The 17,987-nt window shown below is 36.9% G+C and overlaps 3 protein-coding genes across 16 annotated transcripts in view; 2 read left to right on the forward strand and 1 right to left on the reverse strand.

Moving 5' to 3' along the window:
- The window catches only part of LOC136219223 (uncharacterized), a 35,265-nt gene extending 20,943 nt beyond the window's left edge, over window positions 1-14,322 (reverse strand). For 6 of the 14 annotated variants that reach the window (XR_010684084.1, XR_010684082.1, XR_010684081.1 and 3 more), the window contains exons 1-2: window positions 14,093-14,322; window positions 13,902-13,996 (exon numbers count right to left, since the gene is read on the reverse strand). The gene's annotated coding sequence lies outside the window, so the exon portion shown is untranslated. Of the gene's footprint in view, window positions 1-7,061; window positions 8,258-8,429; window positions 11,016-13,901; window positions 13,997-14,092 lie in introns of those variants that run through there. The other 8 variants (XR_010684089.1, XR_010684086.1, XM_066006521.1 and 5 more) reach the window with 6 other exon arrangements.
- On the forward strand, window positions 7,399-9,049 carry LOC136219225 (premnaspirodiene oxygenase-like). Its single transcript, XM_066006522.1, has 2 exons — window positions 7,399-8,292; window positions 8,435-9,049. Exons 1-2 carry the CDS (start codon window positions 7,399-7,401, stop codon window positions 9,047-9,049), a joined length of 1,509 nt encoding a protein of 502 aa, XP_065862594.1.
- LOC136219226 (cytochrome P450 71D445-like) lies at window positions 11,308-13,380 on the forward strand. Its single transcript, XM_066006523.1, has 2 exons — window positions 11,308-12,310; window positions 12,576-13,380. The coding sequence occupies exons 1-2, from the start codon at window positions 11,426-11,428 to the stop codon at window positions 13,188-13,190; spliced, it is 1,500 nt and encodes a 499-aa protein (XP_065862595.1). The 5' UTR covers window positions 11,308-11,425; the 3' UTR covers window positions 13,191-13,380.
- Window positions 14,323-17,987: the final 3,665 nt, after the last annotated feature.

Consider the following 17,987-nt stretch of genomic DNA (forward strand, 5'->3'; position numbering starts at 1 on the left):
ACATACACTCAATTTACTTTCTAAAAGCCCACTCCACTCGAGAAGGCTCGCTGATAAAGAAGAAGTTCATAGTAAAAACCACCTCATTTAAGCTAGAGGAAAATGATATTTTCATATTAATGGATGCTTATGAATAGGTATTCTTTATTTTGTTTCTCTTCATTCATTAAGTTATATATCATTTTCTATGCTCTGATTACTGATTTTAGCATTATAATGTATCAAGAAGTCTACTCCGACTCAGGACAACTAACAATTAAAGGAGTCCACTCACAATTTAGACCAAGGCTAACATTAATAATAACACTATAAAAACGATCCTTTTTTAATTTTAAAAATAATAATTCAAATGCAAGAGACTAAGTCATGCAAATACCATCAATTGATGGTTTAATGTGCCAAATCCAAAGTTAAGGCTCTATAAATTGATTAATTTCTTGAATTTACAGAGTGGAACTCTCGTTTTCTTCACTTCTGAATTGCTCAAGTCTTAAAGTAACACATTAACCACCTTAATTTATAAAGTGATTTATTAGTTTTTTGAACTTTCATACAATGATCTATTGTCATTTTGAATTTGCTTAAAATAATATACATTTCAATTTGTTCAAATTCTCTATTGCTTTGTCACATGGATTTAGGGGATTAATCATGTCGTTTTAAAGAAATTCAGGAAGCTAACCAAATACTTTATAAATTCAGGACACTAATCGATTTTTTGGACCAAACTTAAAGGACCCCTGGTTTATTAAGTCAAATAAATATAGACTAAAACCACCAAATAACGAGTTGGTGGTCTTCATTAGCAGATCTAGAAGGCGCGGGACAACCATTCTCCTTGTCGACTGTCCTTATGGTTTTACCACTATTAAAAGGTCATTTCCCCCCTGTCGAGTGTTAAGTTAACCCCTCAAATTTGCTTAAAGTGATATATTGGCCACCTGAATATGTTTAAAGTTACTATTAACCTCTAAACTTATTTATAGTAATCTATTATTCACTGAACTTTTTTAAAATAATATTACTTTTTAATTTTACCAAATTCTCTAATGTTTTTTGTTATAGATTGAGAGAGTTAATCAGATCACTTTTAACAAGCCAGATGATTAATGAGACACTCTATAAGTTAATAGAACTATCAATTCTTTAAACCAAGTTTAGAACATCGTGATGTATGTATTAACCTAATTATAAACAATATTTTATTAAAGTTTTTTTCTTTTTTGTCTCTCCATCAAACTGTGAGAGTGTTTGTCTCTCCATCAAACTGTGAGAGTTTCGTTCAAACTAGTTATCTTCCAAACAGTTACCGGCGGCAACATCCAATTCCGGCGACGCGAGCGATCAAACGGCAAAAGGCTAGACCTGATTTCACATAACTGAAGATGGAGAAGGACATGAATAACCTGCATATTGAAGACGACGAATCTGTTGTCCTGGATTTAGGAATCCCACCACCAACAAATAACATCGCGGCCAGAAGTCTTTGTCTGGTAGGCAGACTCATCACCGATAAGGCTATAAATTTTCCTGCAGTGAAAATAAGACTCGCGAACTTGTGGAGACCAGGTCGGGGTATCTCCATCCAGGAACTGTCACCGAACCTGTACTCATTCGAATTCTTTCATTACGTTGATCGTGATCGGGTGCTAGCAGGAGGGCCCTGGTCCTTTGATAACTACAATCTGGTCATGGAATAATGGAAGTTGGATACGAAACCGGAAGCTATCGAACTGGACTACATGGACATCTGGGTGCAAGTTTACGAACTTCCAATTGGGGCAATGTCAGAAGGAGTTGGAAAACAGATTGGGAATTTTGTCGGCTCGTTTTTGGAATATGATATAACGAACACCAACGAAATTTACATACAATATATGCGGATTAGAGTCCGGATCGATGTGAGGAAGCCACTGAAGAGATATAAGAAGATACGCCGCTCCCAAACTGAATGGTCGTTAATTAAATTTAAGTACGAAAGACTCGGAATCTTTTGTTACTTATGTGGGATGGTAGGGCATTCAGACCGATTTTGCAACATGCTGTTTGATGAATAGACGAAGGAGATAAGCAAGGAATGGGGGGAATGGCTTAAAGCCCCTATGCGCAGATGAGGTGATCAGGGGGGTTCACGATGGCTCAGAGAACCAGGAAACAGTATGGGCGGAGGGGAGAAGACTAATGGAATCCTGATGGAAAGAAGCTTTCGGTCTGGATATACGAAGCATAGCCATAATGGGAGAGGAGAGAGTTATTTCGACACCCAAGCACAGGGGCAGAACTCAAATCCAAACATTGCTCAACCTTTCTTGAAGGGTGTTAATTCACAGAGTCAGATCCAGACAAAGACAACAGAAGAGGAAAATACTCTTAAACAGACAGCGAAACCCAACGAAGGGGGGATGTCAGTATGGAAAGTGATGAGGATGAAGAGTTAGAATTAACAGAAGCTAAAAAAAGGAGGGAGGAGAGCAGAAAGATGAAAGGGAAGTTCATAGAAGGGGGAGATGACTGGGAAGCTGAGAAGGTGGCAACAGAAGGTGAAAAACAACAGAATGAGGGTTCTATTTCTGATATTGATGCGGAACTCTCAATTTTTAATGAAGCGGCGAGGCCTGGCATTCAGGCCCGCCGAACACAATGAGTTGGATTAGTTGGAACTGCCGGGGTCTCGGGAACCCCCGTGCAGTTCGAGTGTTAGGAGAGTTGGCTCGGGCCCACGATCCTGACGTGTTGTTCTTGATGGAGACGTTGGTTGATAGTAATCGTATGGAAGGATTGAGACGGAAACTTCGATTTGACAACTGTTTTACAGTGAACTGTAGAGGAAGAAGTGGTGGGCTAGCAATTTAGTGGAGTAACAAGATTTCCGCAGCTATTGAAGGTTACTCGGATCATCATATTGAACTGAAAATTTCAAATAACACCGAAGGACATTGGAGATTTATTGGTTTTTACGGCCTCGCCGATAGAAGCAGACACAGCGAATCATGGGACCTTCTTCGGTTGTTACACTCTTCATCAAACCTTCCCTGGGTTGTGATGGGTGATTTCAACTGCATTCTTCAACAGGAAGAAAAAGTTGGAGGAGCATTATACCCAAATTATCTTATGAATGAGTTTGCAAGGAGCATCGAGGAGTGTAACTTATTTGAGCTGTCGATGGAGGGAAGTCGGTTTGCGTGGGAAAGAGGCAGGGGTACAGGAGCTTGGATCCGGGAGAAACTGGACAGAGCTTTCGCTAGCGCTCAATGGCTACAACGCTTCCCAAATTACAAAGTAAGAAATTCTGTTGCTGGATATTCAGATCACTTACCGGTGATATTAAAATTGGAAGTGAGCGTCAGAAGGAAGGGAAGCTGACGGTTCCGGTACGAAACTGCCGTTGGAGGAAGGCTTTGATCAACTCGTCTGTGATAGCTGGAGAAGGAATTCACAGCTTTCTCTGACAGCGAAGCTGGAAGCTTACGCAAATGAGATGGCAAGGTGGTGTACAGGCTTTAAAATAAACTTTAAAAATCAGATTGTGAAATTGAAAGCAGTTTTACAAAGGTTGCAGGATAAAGAGGATAGAGTGTCGTTAGAACAGTACCAGGAGGCGCAGAGGCGGTTAACGATGGTTCTGGAGCAGGAAACAATCTTTTGGCAGCAAAGAGCCAAAGCTTTCTGGGTCAGAGATGGAGATCTGAACACAAAAAATTTTCACGCCTGCGTCAAAGCGAGGAGGAAGAAGAACACGATCACTAGTCTACGGGATGAAGGAGGCAATCTTATAACTGACCCGCAGGCACTCGGCAACCATGTTTGTGAGTATTTTTGTGAGCTTTTTTCACCATCTTTTGCTGCTCAAAACAACACGATTAATGTTGCTAACCGAGTGGTAACAAATGGGATGAATGATAAACTGATGGGCAATTTCACACTTGAAGAGTTTAAAAATGCAACTTTTTCGATGCATCCGGACAAATCTCCGGGACCTGACGGGCTAAATCCGGGATTTTACCAGCATTTTTGGGAGAACATTGGTACTGATATTTTTACAATCTGTTCAGGTTGGTTGGATAGAGGTGAGTTTCCTGCAAATTTAAACGACACTGTGGTTGTGCTAATTCCGAAGTGTGATATCCCTTTGTCAATGAAAGATCTAAGGCCTATTTCGCTGTGTAATGTGTTTTATAAGATAATAGCAAAGGTACTGGCAAATAGACTCAAAACTATCCTACTAGAAATTATAAGTGAAAACCAATCAGCTTTTGTCCCTGGACGGTCTATCATTGATAATGTGCAAATTGCTTTCGAGACAATTCACTACATGCAACGACACACCAGAGGTATCGAAGGAGAAGTAACGCTGAAAATTGATATAAGCAAAGCCTACGATAGGGTCGATTGGAATTTCCTATGGACAGTGATGGAGAGGATGGGCTTTCATGCGAATTGGATAGCTTGGATGAGATTGTGTGTGGAAACAGTATCGTATAATGTGTCGGTTAATGGAGATTTGGTCGGCCCTATAATACCTGGGAGGGGGTTAAGACAGGGAGATCCGCTTTCACCATACTTGTTCTTACTTTGCGCTGAAGTACTATCCAAGCTAATATCAAAAGCGGAAGCAGATAACCAAATTAGAGGCTGTCAAATCTGCAGAGGGGCACCATCAATAACACACCTTTTCTTTGCTGACGATAGTTTTCTTTTTTTGGTGCAAATGTCGAACAGGCTGAGACAATCATGGAGATTCTGGGAGAATATGAAGCTGCTTCGGGACAGGCTATCAATTTGAACAAATCAGGAATCTTTTATAGCAGAAATGTGAAGCATGATCTCAGACAGAGTACTGGTGACATTACCCAGGTAGTAACACCACTTGACACTGGAAGATACTTAGGTCTTCCTTCTCTAATTGGAAGATCAAAGTATAGTCTTTTCAAATTCCTGATTGATTGGTTAAGAAAGCGGTTTGGAAGTTGGGGGTTCCAGTTCTTGTCAAATGCGGGAAAGGTCGTGATGCTAAAATCTGTAGCACAGACGCTCCCTACGTTTTGTATGAGCACCTTTCTACTTCCAAAGAGAATCTGTGAGGAATTACAGCGTATGATGAACAGCTTTTGGTGGGGTTCGAAAGCAGACGGGAAATGAAATATTCATTGGTTCCGCTGGTCAAAACTGTGCGATGGAATGGATCAGGGAGGGATGGGTTTTCGGGATCTGAGGTTGTTCAATTTAGCATTGCTTGGAAAACAGGGATGGAAGTTAATTCAGTACCCTCAATTATTGATAAGCAGATTGTTCAAAGCCAAATATTATCCTAATGAGTCTTTTCTATCCTCCAAATTAGGCACTAATCCTAGTTTTGTTTGGAGGAGCGTTTGGGGGTCAATTGATCTTCTTCACCTTGGTTTAAGATGGAGGATTGGAGATGGGAGCAGTATCAGTGTTTGGAAGGATCCCTGGGTACCCAATATTCCAAATTTCAAAATCAACTCTTACTTAATACCTGGATTAGAGGACATGGTGGTATCTGACTTGTTTATCCCGGGAACGCGCATATGGGACAGGAATCGCGTATTCGGATGCTTTAGCGAAATTGAAGCGGAAAAAATATGTGAGATAGTAGCTTCGGTTCGGATCGGCGAAGACATGTTAATTTGGGAATTCACAAGAAATGGAATATATTCATCAAAATCTGGGTATCGCGCAGTGGATAGCGCCTCAAACATCAGGGAAGCGGCTGAAGGTTGGTCTGATTTGTGGAACTTATCAATCCCGCCAAAGTTAAAAACCTTTGCCTGGAAAGTAGGAATCGGCTGCTTGCCGACCCGAGTGAACCTGGTCTCTCGCCACGTCCAAATCAGCCAAAATTGTGTACTCTGCGATGAAGGGCAGGAGGACGAAGCGCATCTGTTCGGGGAGTGTCGGGTTGCGATGAACTGTTGGCAATCTGCAGGTATTTCTAACCCAGTATTTACTGATAGGAAGGTGGGAAATTGGCTGCTGTCCCGTTGCAGAATTGGAGGGGTGAAGCTGATGGAAGACACGCTATGTGTGTTAGCGGCTATTTGGAAGCAGAGAAACGGGACGCTGTGGAATGGAGATACAATTGACGGGAGACGGCGAGTACAGGAAATAAAACAGCAGGTCAGAGAGTGGAAAGAAGCGAGACAGAGAAATCCACGAAACCAAACGACAAGAACAGCAGGGGAAATTGCTAAATGGAAGCCGCCACAACAAGGATTTTTCAAATGCAACGTAGACGGCGCAAATTTTAATGATACAAACCAGAGTGGAGTTGGGGCTGTTCTACGAGATGAAAAAGGTGAATGCATTGCTTACTGCAGTGGGGTTCATCAAGGCATAAAAGGTTACAGGATAATTGAAGCTATAGCTCTGCGAACTGCTTTAATCTGGGCTTCGGAATCAAACTGGCGGATGGTGGAATTTGAAACAGACTCACAAGTGGTTCTGGCGGGACTCAAATCCTCTTCACAAGATGGATCGGAGTTCGGTGCGATTATTCAAGACTGCAAGAGCATTCTTTTTGAAAACGACAATCTAAAAGTCAATTTTGTTCCTCGATTAGCGAATGAGGCTACTCACATAGTTGCTCGGCAGGCTCGTTCCAATGCTAATTTCTTTTTTTCTAATTCTTCCCCTATATGGCTACATGATGTAATCAACAGGGACTTATCTTTAAATACTTAATAAAGCTGCAGTTTTCTTTTAAAAAAAAAATAAACAATATTTTATTTATCTTATTTATTCATTAATATCTCTTAAATTATGAGATTATAAGTTTGATTTTTATATCCATATATCCAAATATTTATGCCGTAGAATAAATCTTTATTTTCATTTTCAACCCCTTAATTATTCAATTCCAAAACTGTCCTCATTATCTTTGGATTTTCAGAAAAAAACATAAAATATGTCCTCTTTTCCTCTCCTCATCATTTTTGTTTTTTTGTCTTTTCTCCTCTCATCAATTACTATATTTTTTTAGCCATGCTCCCTCCCGAAAATTTATGTATCCATCACTAATGGTTGTCAAGCTACATTTTGGAGCGTGGGGTTGGGAGATTCAATCTTCGCATTTTAAAAATTGGCAAAACGTCTCAAATTTATTAAATGTAAAATATAGACTAGAACAAATCTTGAGAGCGTTCCTTGGGAGCATTCAAAATCTTAGACATTATGGTAATTTTGTAATGGAATCAAATCTGATTTCACAAATAAATAAAAGCAAATAGCATGATTTAGCAGACACATCATGTGAACAAAACATAACTACTGAATTAAGAAATCGAAAAGAAATACTATACTAACACCTCTATGTATTATACTGAAAAGAAATTTCCTAGCAAGCCATTAATTTCTTCACTACTTTCCATTCTTCTCATCATGGAACTCCTCCGGTTACCCTCCTTCCCAGTTCTTTTGACTTTCATACTCTTCATATACTTGGCATTAAGAATATTAGGGAAGAAAAACTCACCCAAAAATCTACCCCCAGGACCATGGAAGCTACCTCTAATAGGGAGTATCCACCACTTACTTACCTCCCTTCCCCATCACCGCCTGAAAGACTTGGCCAAAATCTATGGACCTATTATGCATCTTCAACTTGGGGAACTTTCACATATTGTCATTTCTTCACCTGAAACTGCTAAAGAGGTTATGAAAACCTATGATATCACCTTCGCTCAGAGGCCCCATGTCCTCCAATTGGCTCTTGCAACCTATAATTATTCAGACATGGTATTTGCACCATACGGAGACTACTGGAGACAACTGCGGAAAATTTGCACAATCGAGCTGCTGAGTGTAAAACGTGTGGAGTCATTCAGGTCTATCAGGGAAGAACAACTCTCAAAACTCATTACATCCATATCTTCTAGTGCTGGATCACCTATCAATTTTAGCAGGATGGTTATTTCTTTAATCTATAGCATTGTTTCAAGAACAGCATTTGGTAAGATATGGGAGGGCGAAGATATATTCATTGCAGCTGTTAAAGATGTAGTAGAAGCCGCTGGAGGTTTTAGTCTTGCGGATTTGTATCCTTCTGTCAAACTTTTTCAAGTGCTAAGCGTAATGAGTTCTAAGATGGAAAAGCATCAGAAAAAAATAGATAAAATATTTCAAAGCATCATCGACCAACATAGAGCTAGAAAGGCCGCAGGGAGTAACCATGTTGAGGGTAATGAAGATCTTGTAGATATGCTTTTGAACCTTCAGGATCAAGGAGACCTTCAATTCCCTTTAACAGATGACAATATCAAAGCAATCATACTGGTTAGTATCAAGAGTTTTAAGTTTTTAGTTGTTTAAATATAAAGATCAAGCATTGAAAAATGGTTGATTTTGTTTTTCTATCAAAAAAACAATTCGACATTAGTTTGCATCACTTTTTCATTATGTAACAAACTTACTTCAGGACATGTTTGTTGCCGGCACTGAGACATCATCGACTACTTTAGGATGGGCTATGTCGGAGCTGATGAAAAATCCAAGAGCATTGGAAAAGGCACAAGAGGAGGTGAGGCGAATCTTTGGTACACAAGCGAATGTTGATGAATCACGCCTAGATGAACTCAAGTACTTAAAGCTGGTGATAAAGGAAGCTCTAAGATTACACCCACCACTTCCATTGTTGCTACCAAGAGAATGTAGGGAGAAGTGTTCGATCTATGGTTATGAGATTCCGGTGAAATCTAAGGTTATTGTTAACGCTTGGGCAATGGGAAGGGATCCTAAGTACTGGAATGAAGCTGAGAAGTTCAATCCGGAGAGATTCATAGATAGCTCAATAGATTACAGAGGAACTAATCTTGAATATATACCATTCGGTGCTGGAAGAAGGAATTGCCCTGGATTAACATATGGTATCATCAACGTTGAGTTTCCACTCGCACAGCTGCTTTTTCATTTCGACTGGAAACTGCCTACGGGAATGAAGCCAGAAAACCTCGACATGCTTGAGATTTTTGGAGCTGTAGTAAAGAGGAAAAATGATCTACACCTGATCCCCATCCCGTACAAACCTCTTTAAATGTTAGCATAAGACTTTCTAAGCACTGTTTCCACTATTAGTTCGATATATGACAACATAGATTCAATATAAGAAGCATAGCTTAGTCGTTTTTCTTTTCCTGAGTCTGATGAAATATGCTAGAATCTCTCCTGTTAAGAATAATGGTCGGGTATATAATCCTATACAAGCAGTGTAAAGTTCATTTCCATTTCTTGTCCGTGTAGTATCCTCATATTCCTCTCTATTTGCTAGTAATAGACCCTACCAATGAAAAGAGAGATGCTTTACCACTCCATAGTAGGTGATTGGTGTTAAGAAATAAATATGAACAACTGTTATAAATTAATTAGTCGGGTGAGTATTCTAGGATTCCTCCTATTTGCTGTTTGTTGTGCGTTTGAAACCAAATATAAGGTACTAGTGATAAAACTAGATGCGGGCAGCACTAGCATCCATCAACTTGCTAACTACTTGTCTCCAATTCACAGGATTATAATGAGCCTATTATAGGCACCAACAATAGAAGGAGAAACCCCATTCTTGGAACAGAGAAGGTAGAGCATACCAGTATGGCAGTATTTCAGTTCATGTTACTCACTCCATCTCATCACCAAACATAAGCAGAGTGAATAGACTGGTATGACTGTTATTTAACTGTCACATCGCACCTTTCAAACAAGTTTGTCGATGAATTGAAACAGTTTCTTATATTTTTTGTTGGTTTTTTTATAAATATATTAATAACAGTCTAAATATTTTAGACAGTTTGATTTTTTTTTTTTTGTGATTAACTTATATGTGATTTAGTTTTTAGCATTTTAACAGAATTTTTATAATTTTTTATAATACACTTAATATCTTAAGATATAATTGATATTTGGAAGGTTTAAAGTGACAATTATAACGGTCAAACCAGTTTTTTCTAACTTTCGATAACATTTACACTTTCCTTAAAACGTTAAGGTTAAAATTGATCTTTATCCCTTAATTTTTCTATCGCCTGCTTTGATTTTGAATTTGTTTCTAGGGATGACTACGAACATCAAAGTCTTTATCTGCTTAATGTTATTCCTTGGTTATCTTCTCCAGATACCTACCTACTCCGTTTTTCATTTTCTTTGAGTGTTGCACTCATTATAACTGTCATCTATGGCTGAGTATTCTCGCTCTTGATGATTTATTTGATTAACGGTTACTTTCATTTTCAAAAATTAATAAATTCATCTTCTTTGTTTTCTTAAGAAACCGAAAGAGTGAAGTGGAGCAAGTTGTTGTTGACCGCAGCTTCCATATAATTAAAATATTATTATTTAATTCATGGATCCAATGTGGAGTTATTATATAAATAAATGATTTGGCTCATTAAGAAGTCCAGCCAGTGAAATGACAATTATTTCATTTGTTTATTACTAATTATTGAACTGGTTCAAAATTTCAAATTCCAATAAACATGTCATTTAGAAAGGAAAAATAAAAACTTAATACTACAACAAGAGCCGCCTAAATTTAATAAAAGATGAGAGTTTTTAACTTTATAAGTGTTTAATTAACTTTTGAATTTGGTTAAATTATTTGGAGTCTTAGGAACGGCCTCTTAGAGCATCTCTAATAGAGGGTGTCCAAAAGAGTGCCAGCTGATGTGGCATCATGTTTGGCAACTTTTAAAGGGTGTCCACTATTGGAGTGATTGTGGGTGCCAAGGAAAGTTGTTGGCAACCTTGTTTAATTATTTTTTAATATACTCTCCTAGAAATAATAAATTTGAAACATTTTATTTATAATAAAATAATAATTTGTAGGATTATAGTGACAACTTTTCAAGCAACCTCTATTGGAGTATTTTTTAAGTAAAAGTTGTCAAAAATGATGTGGATGAAAGAGACAATAAAATACTATATTTAGTAAGTTTTGCCACTCTTTTAGGCACCTCTATTGGAGATGCTCTTACCAGATAAATTGGCAGGGGAAGGCTTGCCCCCAATACACCCTTGTGGTGGGGCCCCTCCTCGGACCCTCGCTCAGCGGGGACGCGTAGTGCGACCGGGCCGCCCTTTTTATTGTTCCTTGAACTTCTTACAGTAATCTATGAAGTCCCAGAACGTAATTATAGTGATCTATGAAATCCCGGAACGTAATTACTCTGTCGCATGTTCAGTGAGCTAACGAAACATTTTAATAATTTCAGTGACAAATCAATTTTTTAAAGCCAAGTTGAGAAACTCACCATATATATATTAAGTCAAAAAAAAAAATCAACTACAATTACATAGGCATGATGAGGTCCTATCTAACGAAAAAGAAAGCTAGAATGGTAGTATATTAGATTAAGATGAAATGTAAAATCCTAATCAACCCGCAACTTCCTTTCTTCAGTAGTTTCCAATTTTCCTGATCATGGAACTCCTCCAATTACGAATCCTTTTTCCATTTCTAGTCTTCATCTTCATGGTATTAAGATTAATATTAGTGAAGAAAAACTCAACCAAAAATCTACCACCAGGACCATGGATGCTACCTCTAATAGGGAGTCTCCACCACTTAATTACCTCTCTTCCACATCACCGCCTTAAAGACTTAGCCAAAATCTATGGACCTATTATGCATCTTCAACTTGGAGAACTTACAACTATTGTAATCTCTGCACCTCAAACTGCTAAAGAGGTTCTGAAAACCCATGACATCACCTTTGCTCAAAGGCCCCGTCTCCTTGCAATGACTCTTGCAACTTATAATTATTCAGACATCGTATTTTCACCCTATGGAGAATACTGGAGACAACTGCGAAAAATTTGCACAGTCGAGCTACTCACTGTAAAACGTGTGGAGTCATTCAGATCTATCAGGGAAGAACAAGTATCAAAACTCATTACATCCATATCTTCCAGTGCAGCTGCAGGATCGCCTATCAATTTTAGCATGATGGCTAATTCTTCAATTTATAGCATCGTTTCGAGAAGTGCATTTGGTAAGATATGGGAGGGAGAAGATACTTTGATAGCAGCTCTTAAAGTTTTGGTAGAAGCTGCTTCAGGGTTTAATCTTGCTGATTTGTATCCTTCCATCAAAGTTTTTGGAGTGCTAAGTGGAATCATATCTAAAATGGAGAGGCATCAGAAAAAGATAGATGTAATATTTCAAAACATCATTGACCAACATAGAGCTAGAAAGGCGACAGGAAGTAATCTCATTGAAGATCTTATAGATGTGCTTTTGAATGCTCAGGATCAAGGATATCTTCAATTCCCTTTAACAGATGACAATATCAAAGCAGTCATACTTGTTAGTTCCCTCTCTTCTCTTTTTAGCTTCATAATCACCAAGTAATTGGATTTTTGCTCGTAATGCTTGGATGACTTCATCCGACTTCCAGTTGCAAGGAAGTGGAATGAAGTTCATCCAACTTCTTATTGTTGGGAAGCCGATAAGGAAATCGGATGAACTTCATCCGACTTCGTGCTAGTTAAATGAACACTATGCGGTGAATAATGTTTAACCGCATCGTTTGCGAATATCCGAAGTAATTATTATTATTATGTTAATTCAGGACATGTTTGGTGCTGGTACTGAGACATCATCTACTACAATAGACTGGGCAATGTCAGAGCTGATGAAAAACCCAAAAGCAATGGAAAAAGCACAAGAAGAAGTGAGACAAATCTTCAATAGACAAGGAAACGTTGATGAATCACGACTTGATGAACTGAACTACTTAAAGCTAGTAATAAAGGAAACCCTAAGATTACACCCACCACTTGCACTGTTACTACCAAGAGAATGTAGGGAGAAATGTTCGATTTATGGTTATGAGATTCCTGTGAAATCCAAGGTTATTGTTAACGCTTGGGCAATGGGAAGGGATCCTAATTACTGGGATGAAGCTGAGAAATTCAATCCGGAGAGATTCATAGATAGCTCAATAGATTACAAAGGGACTAATTTTGAATATCTACCATTTGGTGCTGGAAGAAGGATTTGCCCAGGATTAACATATGGTATCATCAATGTTGAGTTTCCACTCGCACAGCTGCTGTTTCATTTCGACTGGAAACTGCCTTCAGGAATGACGCCAGAAAACCTTGATATGCTTGAGATTTTTGGAGCTTCAGTAAAGAGGAAAAATGATCTACACCTAATCCCCATCCCCTACAAACCTCATTAAACGTTAGCACAAGACTTTCTAAGCACTGTTTCCACTATTAGTTCGATATATGACAGCATAGATTCAATATAAGGAGCATAGCTTAGTCGTTTTTCTTTTCCTGAGTGTGATGAAATATGCTATAATCTCTGCTGCTAAGAATAATGGTCGGGTATATATAATCCTATACAAGCAGTGTAGTTCATTTCCATTTCTTGTCTGTGTAAAAGTATCCTCATATTCCTCTCTATTTGCTGCTAGTAATAGACCCGACCAATAAAAAGAGATGCTTTACCACTCCATAGTAGATATTGTTGTTAAGAAATAAATATGTACAACTGTTATAAATTAATTAGTCGGGTGAGTATTGTAGAATTTCTCCTATTTGCTATTTGTTGTGCGTTTGAAACCAAAGATAAGGTACTAGTGATAAAACTAGATTCTGGTAGCACTAGCATCCATCAATCTGCTAACTATCTATCTCCAATTCAACAGGATTCTAGTGAGCCTATTATACGCACCAACAACAGAAGGAGAAACCCCATTCTTGGAACAGAGAAGGGAGAGCATATCAGTATTTCAGTTCATGTTACTCACTCCATCTCATCCCCAGAGATAAGCAGACTCAATAGATTTCAGATTTTTGTAATTTGTAGAGTAGAACTAAGCATGCAAAACACAATCAAAGTGAATATCCATACAAACTGAAAGATAAGGATCAATTAGGTGTACCTGTTCCTACTTAATCCAGCTCCTAATCATAGAATCCAACAATGCTACCAAATTCTCAACACCTCCGCCATTAGTGTAAAAATAACTGCATAAAACTTCAATCAAGCCCATGATTAATCCCAGCATAAAATAATCACGCAGTTGTCTGAAATTTACATAGAATTTAAAACATAAAAAACCCCATGAAATACCTAATTAAACTTTTGAAAGAGAGACTTGGAGATGTTACAGGCCCCATTCGTGAAGACCCAAGTTCATAAGGTGAAATGCGCCGGGAGATTGCTTTGGAAGTGTTGGGACAAATTTAGGCCGATTAAATGAGCAGTTGGCTTCTCTTCAAGTTCGTGCTAGTCGTCCTCGGTTAGACACATTGAAATTGAGAATGTCTTACTTATTGGAGTAATATTTGTCTGTCTTTCGGGATATATTCTTCAAGGTCATGATTTTCATGATTTTTTTATCAAAAAAAAAACAAAATGAAATTTCCTGATTTTAATCTCACGTTTACATTGATGGGTATGCTGTTTTGAGGTTAATTGATGTTAATTAAAGAGATAATCACCAAATTTAATCTTAACATATCAATTGATGTGACCCCGTCACTGATCGGCGACCACCGTATATAGACGTAGAAACACAGATTTCTGCCTATTTTAAAATTCGGGCTTAGTTCTTTAAACTCTTCATTTTCGGTAAATGTGTATCTATGATGTGTTGTATGTTTTAATGTTTAATACGATTCGGGTTAGTTAGAAGGGTAGTATGGTTATTTTTTAAAGAAATATTAAATCGATTAGAACCGATAGATTAGTTCGTGGATATAATTGCTATGTTGTGTTAGATGAATAGGATTTATAAGTCCTATATGATCGAGTTTGGTGTCGTAATATACATCCGAAAGATACAACTAGTAGATTTAATAGTTTCAATTAAGATTGGATTTGATGTATAGAGCTATTTGTGTCATTTGATTGAAATGTCATTTATTTTATCTTTTTGTATTTATTTATTCCTTTCCCGCGACAACATTATATAAATGGAAAATTATTTAGATTATAAATGATATTTTAATAAAAGACAATTCTACGAGTTTATTCATCAAACCCTTGGACCGTTTTAATTCACGAACTCAACTCTAAGGCCCCGTTTGTTTTACTTACGGTTTGCTGTTGCTGTTGCTGTTTGCTGTTACAGTTTGCTGTTGCTGTTAGGGTTTGCTGTTTGCTACTGGAAAAAACTGCTTTTTCAAAAAGCAAAGATTCTCTGCTTTTGTAAAAGGCTGCTTTTTGGGTGTAAAAGGTAAACATGAGGTAACTAACCAAACACTTAAGGCTGCTTTTCAGATGTAAAAGGCAAACAGGAGGTCACTAACCAAACACCTAAAACTCTCCCTTTTGAAGTGAAAATGCAAAAAGGAGCATGAAAAGTAGCAACCAAACACCCCCTAAAGAGATGAAATAGAGTGAACCCATACGTTATCTAATATATGTTCCCGGACATTAATCTCAGGTGGCGACTCTCAACCTAATAAAATTAGTTCAAAAACATGATAAAAGCGGACTAATAAATAAGTAAACATGCACCGTAAGAGACACACCCCGTGTCGTCCCTAAAAACATTAAGTGATGGTGTAACGTGAAATACGGAACCCCTTTTTGCCGAAAGAAACTGTTGAAACACAATTTCCATAGAGGTTTTGATTCTGACAAAAATAACAATTACGGAATAAGATCCCTAAAATATTTAATTGCAAAATTAAATTAAGTTGTTTTATGTTAATATGTTTGTTAAGTGTGATTACAATTTGAAGCATAAAATGAAGAACAACTAAAAAGGTTTCAAATAAATTAAAGGCCCAAAGCCTTGTATTTGGCCTACAATCTGGAACCTCGGAAGACAGAAGTAATAGCCCACAAGATGTTGACATTCTGTCAACATCAAACTATTCCCAAAATGGTATAAAGGACCCCCAACATCTCTCCAGTTGTTACCAAAAATGGAAAGATTGCAGAAGACTACAAATCTGCCATTCCAGGAGTTAGAAGGACACGCGGCTCAAGAGTCAGAAGCCCATGCTGCGTTTATATATAATAGATGCTTGGTGCGGGACCAGGATTCTAAGCACACATTAGCTCAAGGTTTTCTTAAGGATGGTTTATATCAGCTGAGCGTTTTAGTTCATTTCCTTGTTTTTAATAATTCTGCACTTTGTTCTACTAGTACTACTTCTAATGATATGCATTTTCGTCACTTATTAAAAAGGATGTTTGGTATTACAAGTTGGGGCATATATCTGATGCTAAATTTCATTATATTGCTAACATTGATTGTAAAGGTTCACTATCTGTATGTGAAACTTGTCACATAGCCAAACAATGTAAGAAACATTTTCCTATTAGTCATATTACTAGTTTTACTGTTTTTAAGTTAATTTGTGTCGATGTTTGGGGTCCATACAAGAAATTATCTTTAAATGGATGTAGGTAAATATTAACTCTTGTAGATGATTATACTAAAGTTACTTGGGTTTTGTTACAAATCAAGTTACATATGATTCATCTGTTGCCTCCATATTTGCTTATACTCCTCGCCACAAAGCCATTTTAGAATACTATGAAAGTTCATGAGCCCACATCATATGTAGAGGCTAAAAATGATCCATTATGGGTTAAAACCATGCAAAAAGAACTAGATGCATTATACATCAATCAAACATGGACTCTTGTCTCCTTACCAGTTGATAAGAAAGTCACTACTTATCGATGGGTTTTTAGAGTAAAATACAAAGCTAATGGGATGGTTGATAGATACAAGAGTAAGCTAATAGCCAGGGGATATAATTAGGAGTTTGGGGTAGATTATACAGAGAGTTTTTCTCTTGTCACAAAAACTGTTACAAGAATTTTTTTAGTAATGGCCAATCCATCAAATTGATATTAATAATGCCTATTTATATGGGCATATAGAAGAGAAGCTCTATATGAATCTTGAAATAAAGTTTTTTATTCCACATTGCTTAAAATTAGTTTTAAGAAATCAATTCATGATGATTGCCTTTTTATTAAAACAACTTAAACAAATTTCCTAATTAATTCCTAATATATATAATTAGAAGTTAATCCAAAGAACAATAATGAAAAGTAATACTTTTGGGTGGTATATTGATAATTTAAGACATATTAATCAAAATCGTCTACCTCATAACTTAAAAGAGAAAAATTACAGAATAAAAAAATGAAATATATACGATACGCATACATTTATTTTATATCAAATAATCATTTATTTGGTGGTTACTACTATAGTGAATTCGGTGATATTATTGCCCAATGTAAAGCGCTTCTTAGTCTTAATAACGGTTTCTCGGTCCGTTTTGTTAGGAGACTAGCTAACGGTTTAGCCGATGCTTTTGCTCGGTTATCTCGTTTACATGCTATTCCTTTTACTTATGATGTTATTTCGAATGTAATCTCTTCTAGTTTGTTGATTTTTTTGCCCGATTGAGACTCATTAATCCAATTTGATTTTAAAAAAAACTACTATTTATATTAATTAATCAAAGAAAAGATAGTGAATGATTATGAAAAAGATCAAACACACACGAAAAGATTGATATTTTAATGATAAAAAGAGTTGGTAGTGGTGATTTTGAGAAGTTAAGGTATCTAATTAATTTTTAATAAAAATGTTTAAAAAAAACAATTAGTGGTATACTTTTATTATTTTAACAAATCAAATGCTGTAATATCCTAATTTAAGGTAAACATAAATTTTTTTTGGATACGGATCTGATAAGAGTTTTGTCTACCATCACATAAATCTGGTTCATTAAAAGATTACGAAGTCATTTTTGAAAAAAAAAGACTCTGAAATCGGTTCTGGGTGAAGTTTGTTTCTCGTCGTTGTGGTAAAAACAATTTCAAACACTGTCTATTGTTGCTCTATCACGATCTATGATATTGAAGATGCAGAATCAAACTCTTCTCATATACTTTTAGATTACAATTTCTTAATTATTTTATGTAGAGATATATTATTTTTTATCCAATGAAATATATATATTAATATCAATTATCTTCTCTGCAC

The sequence above is a fragment of the Euphorbia lathyris genome, chromosome 2 (assembly GCF_963576675.1).
Source record: "Euphorbia lathyris chromosome 2, ddEupLath1.1, whole genome shotgun sequence".
NCBI lineage: Eukaryota > Viridiplantae > Streptophyta > Magnoliopsida > Malpighiales > Euphorbiaceae > Euphorbia > Euphorbia lathyris.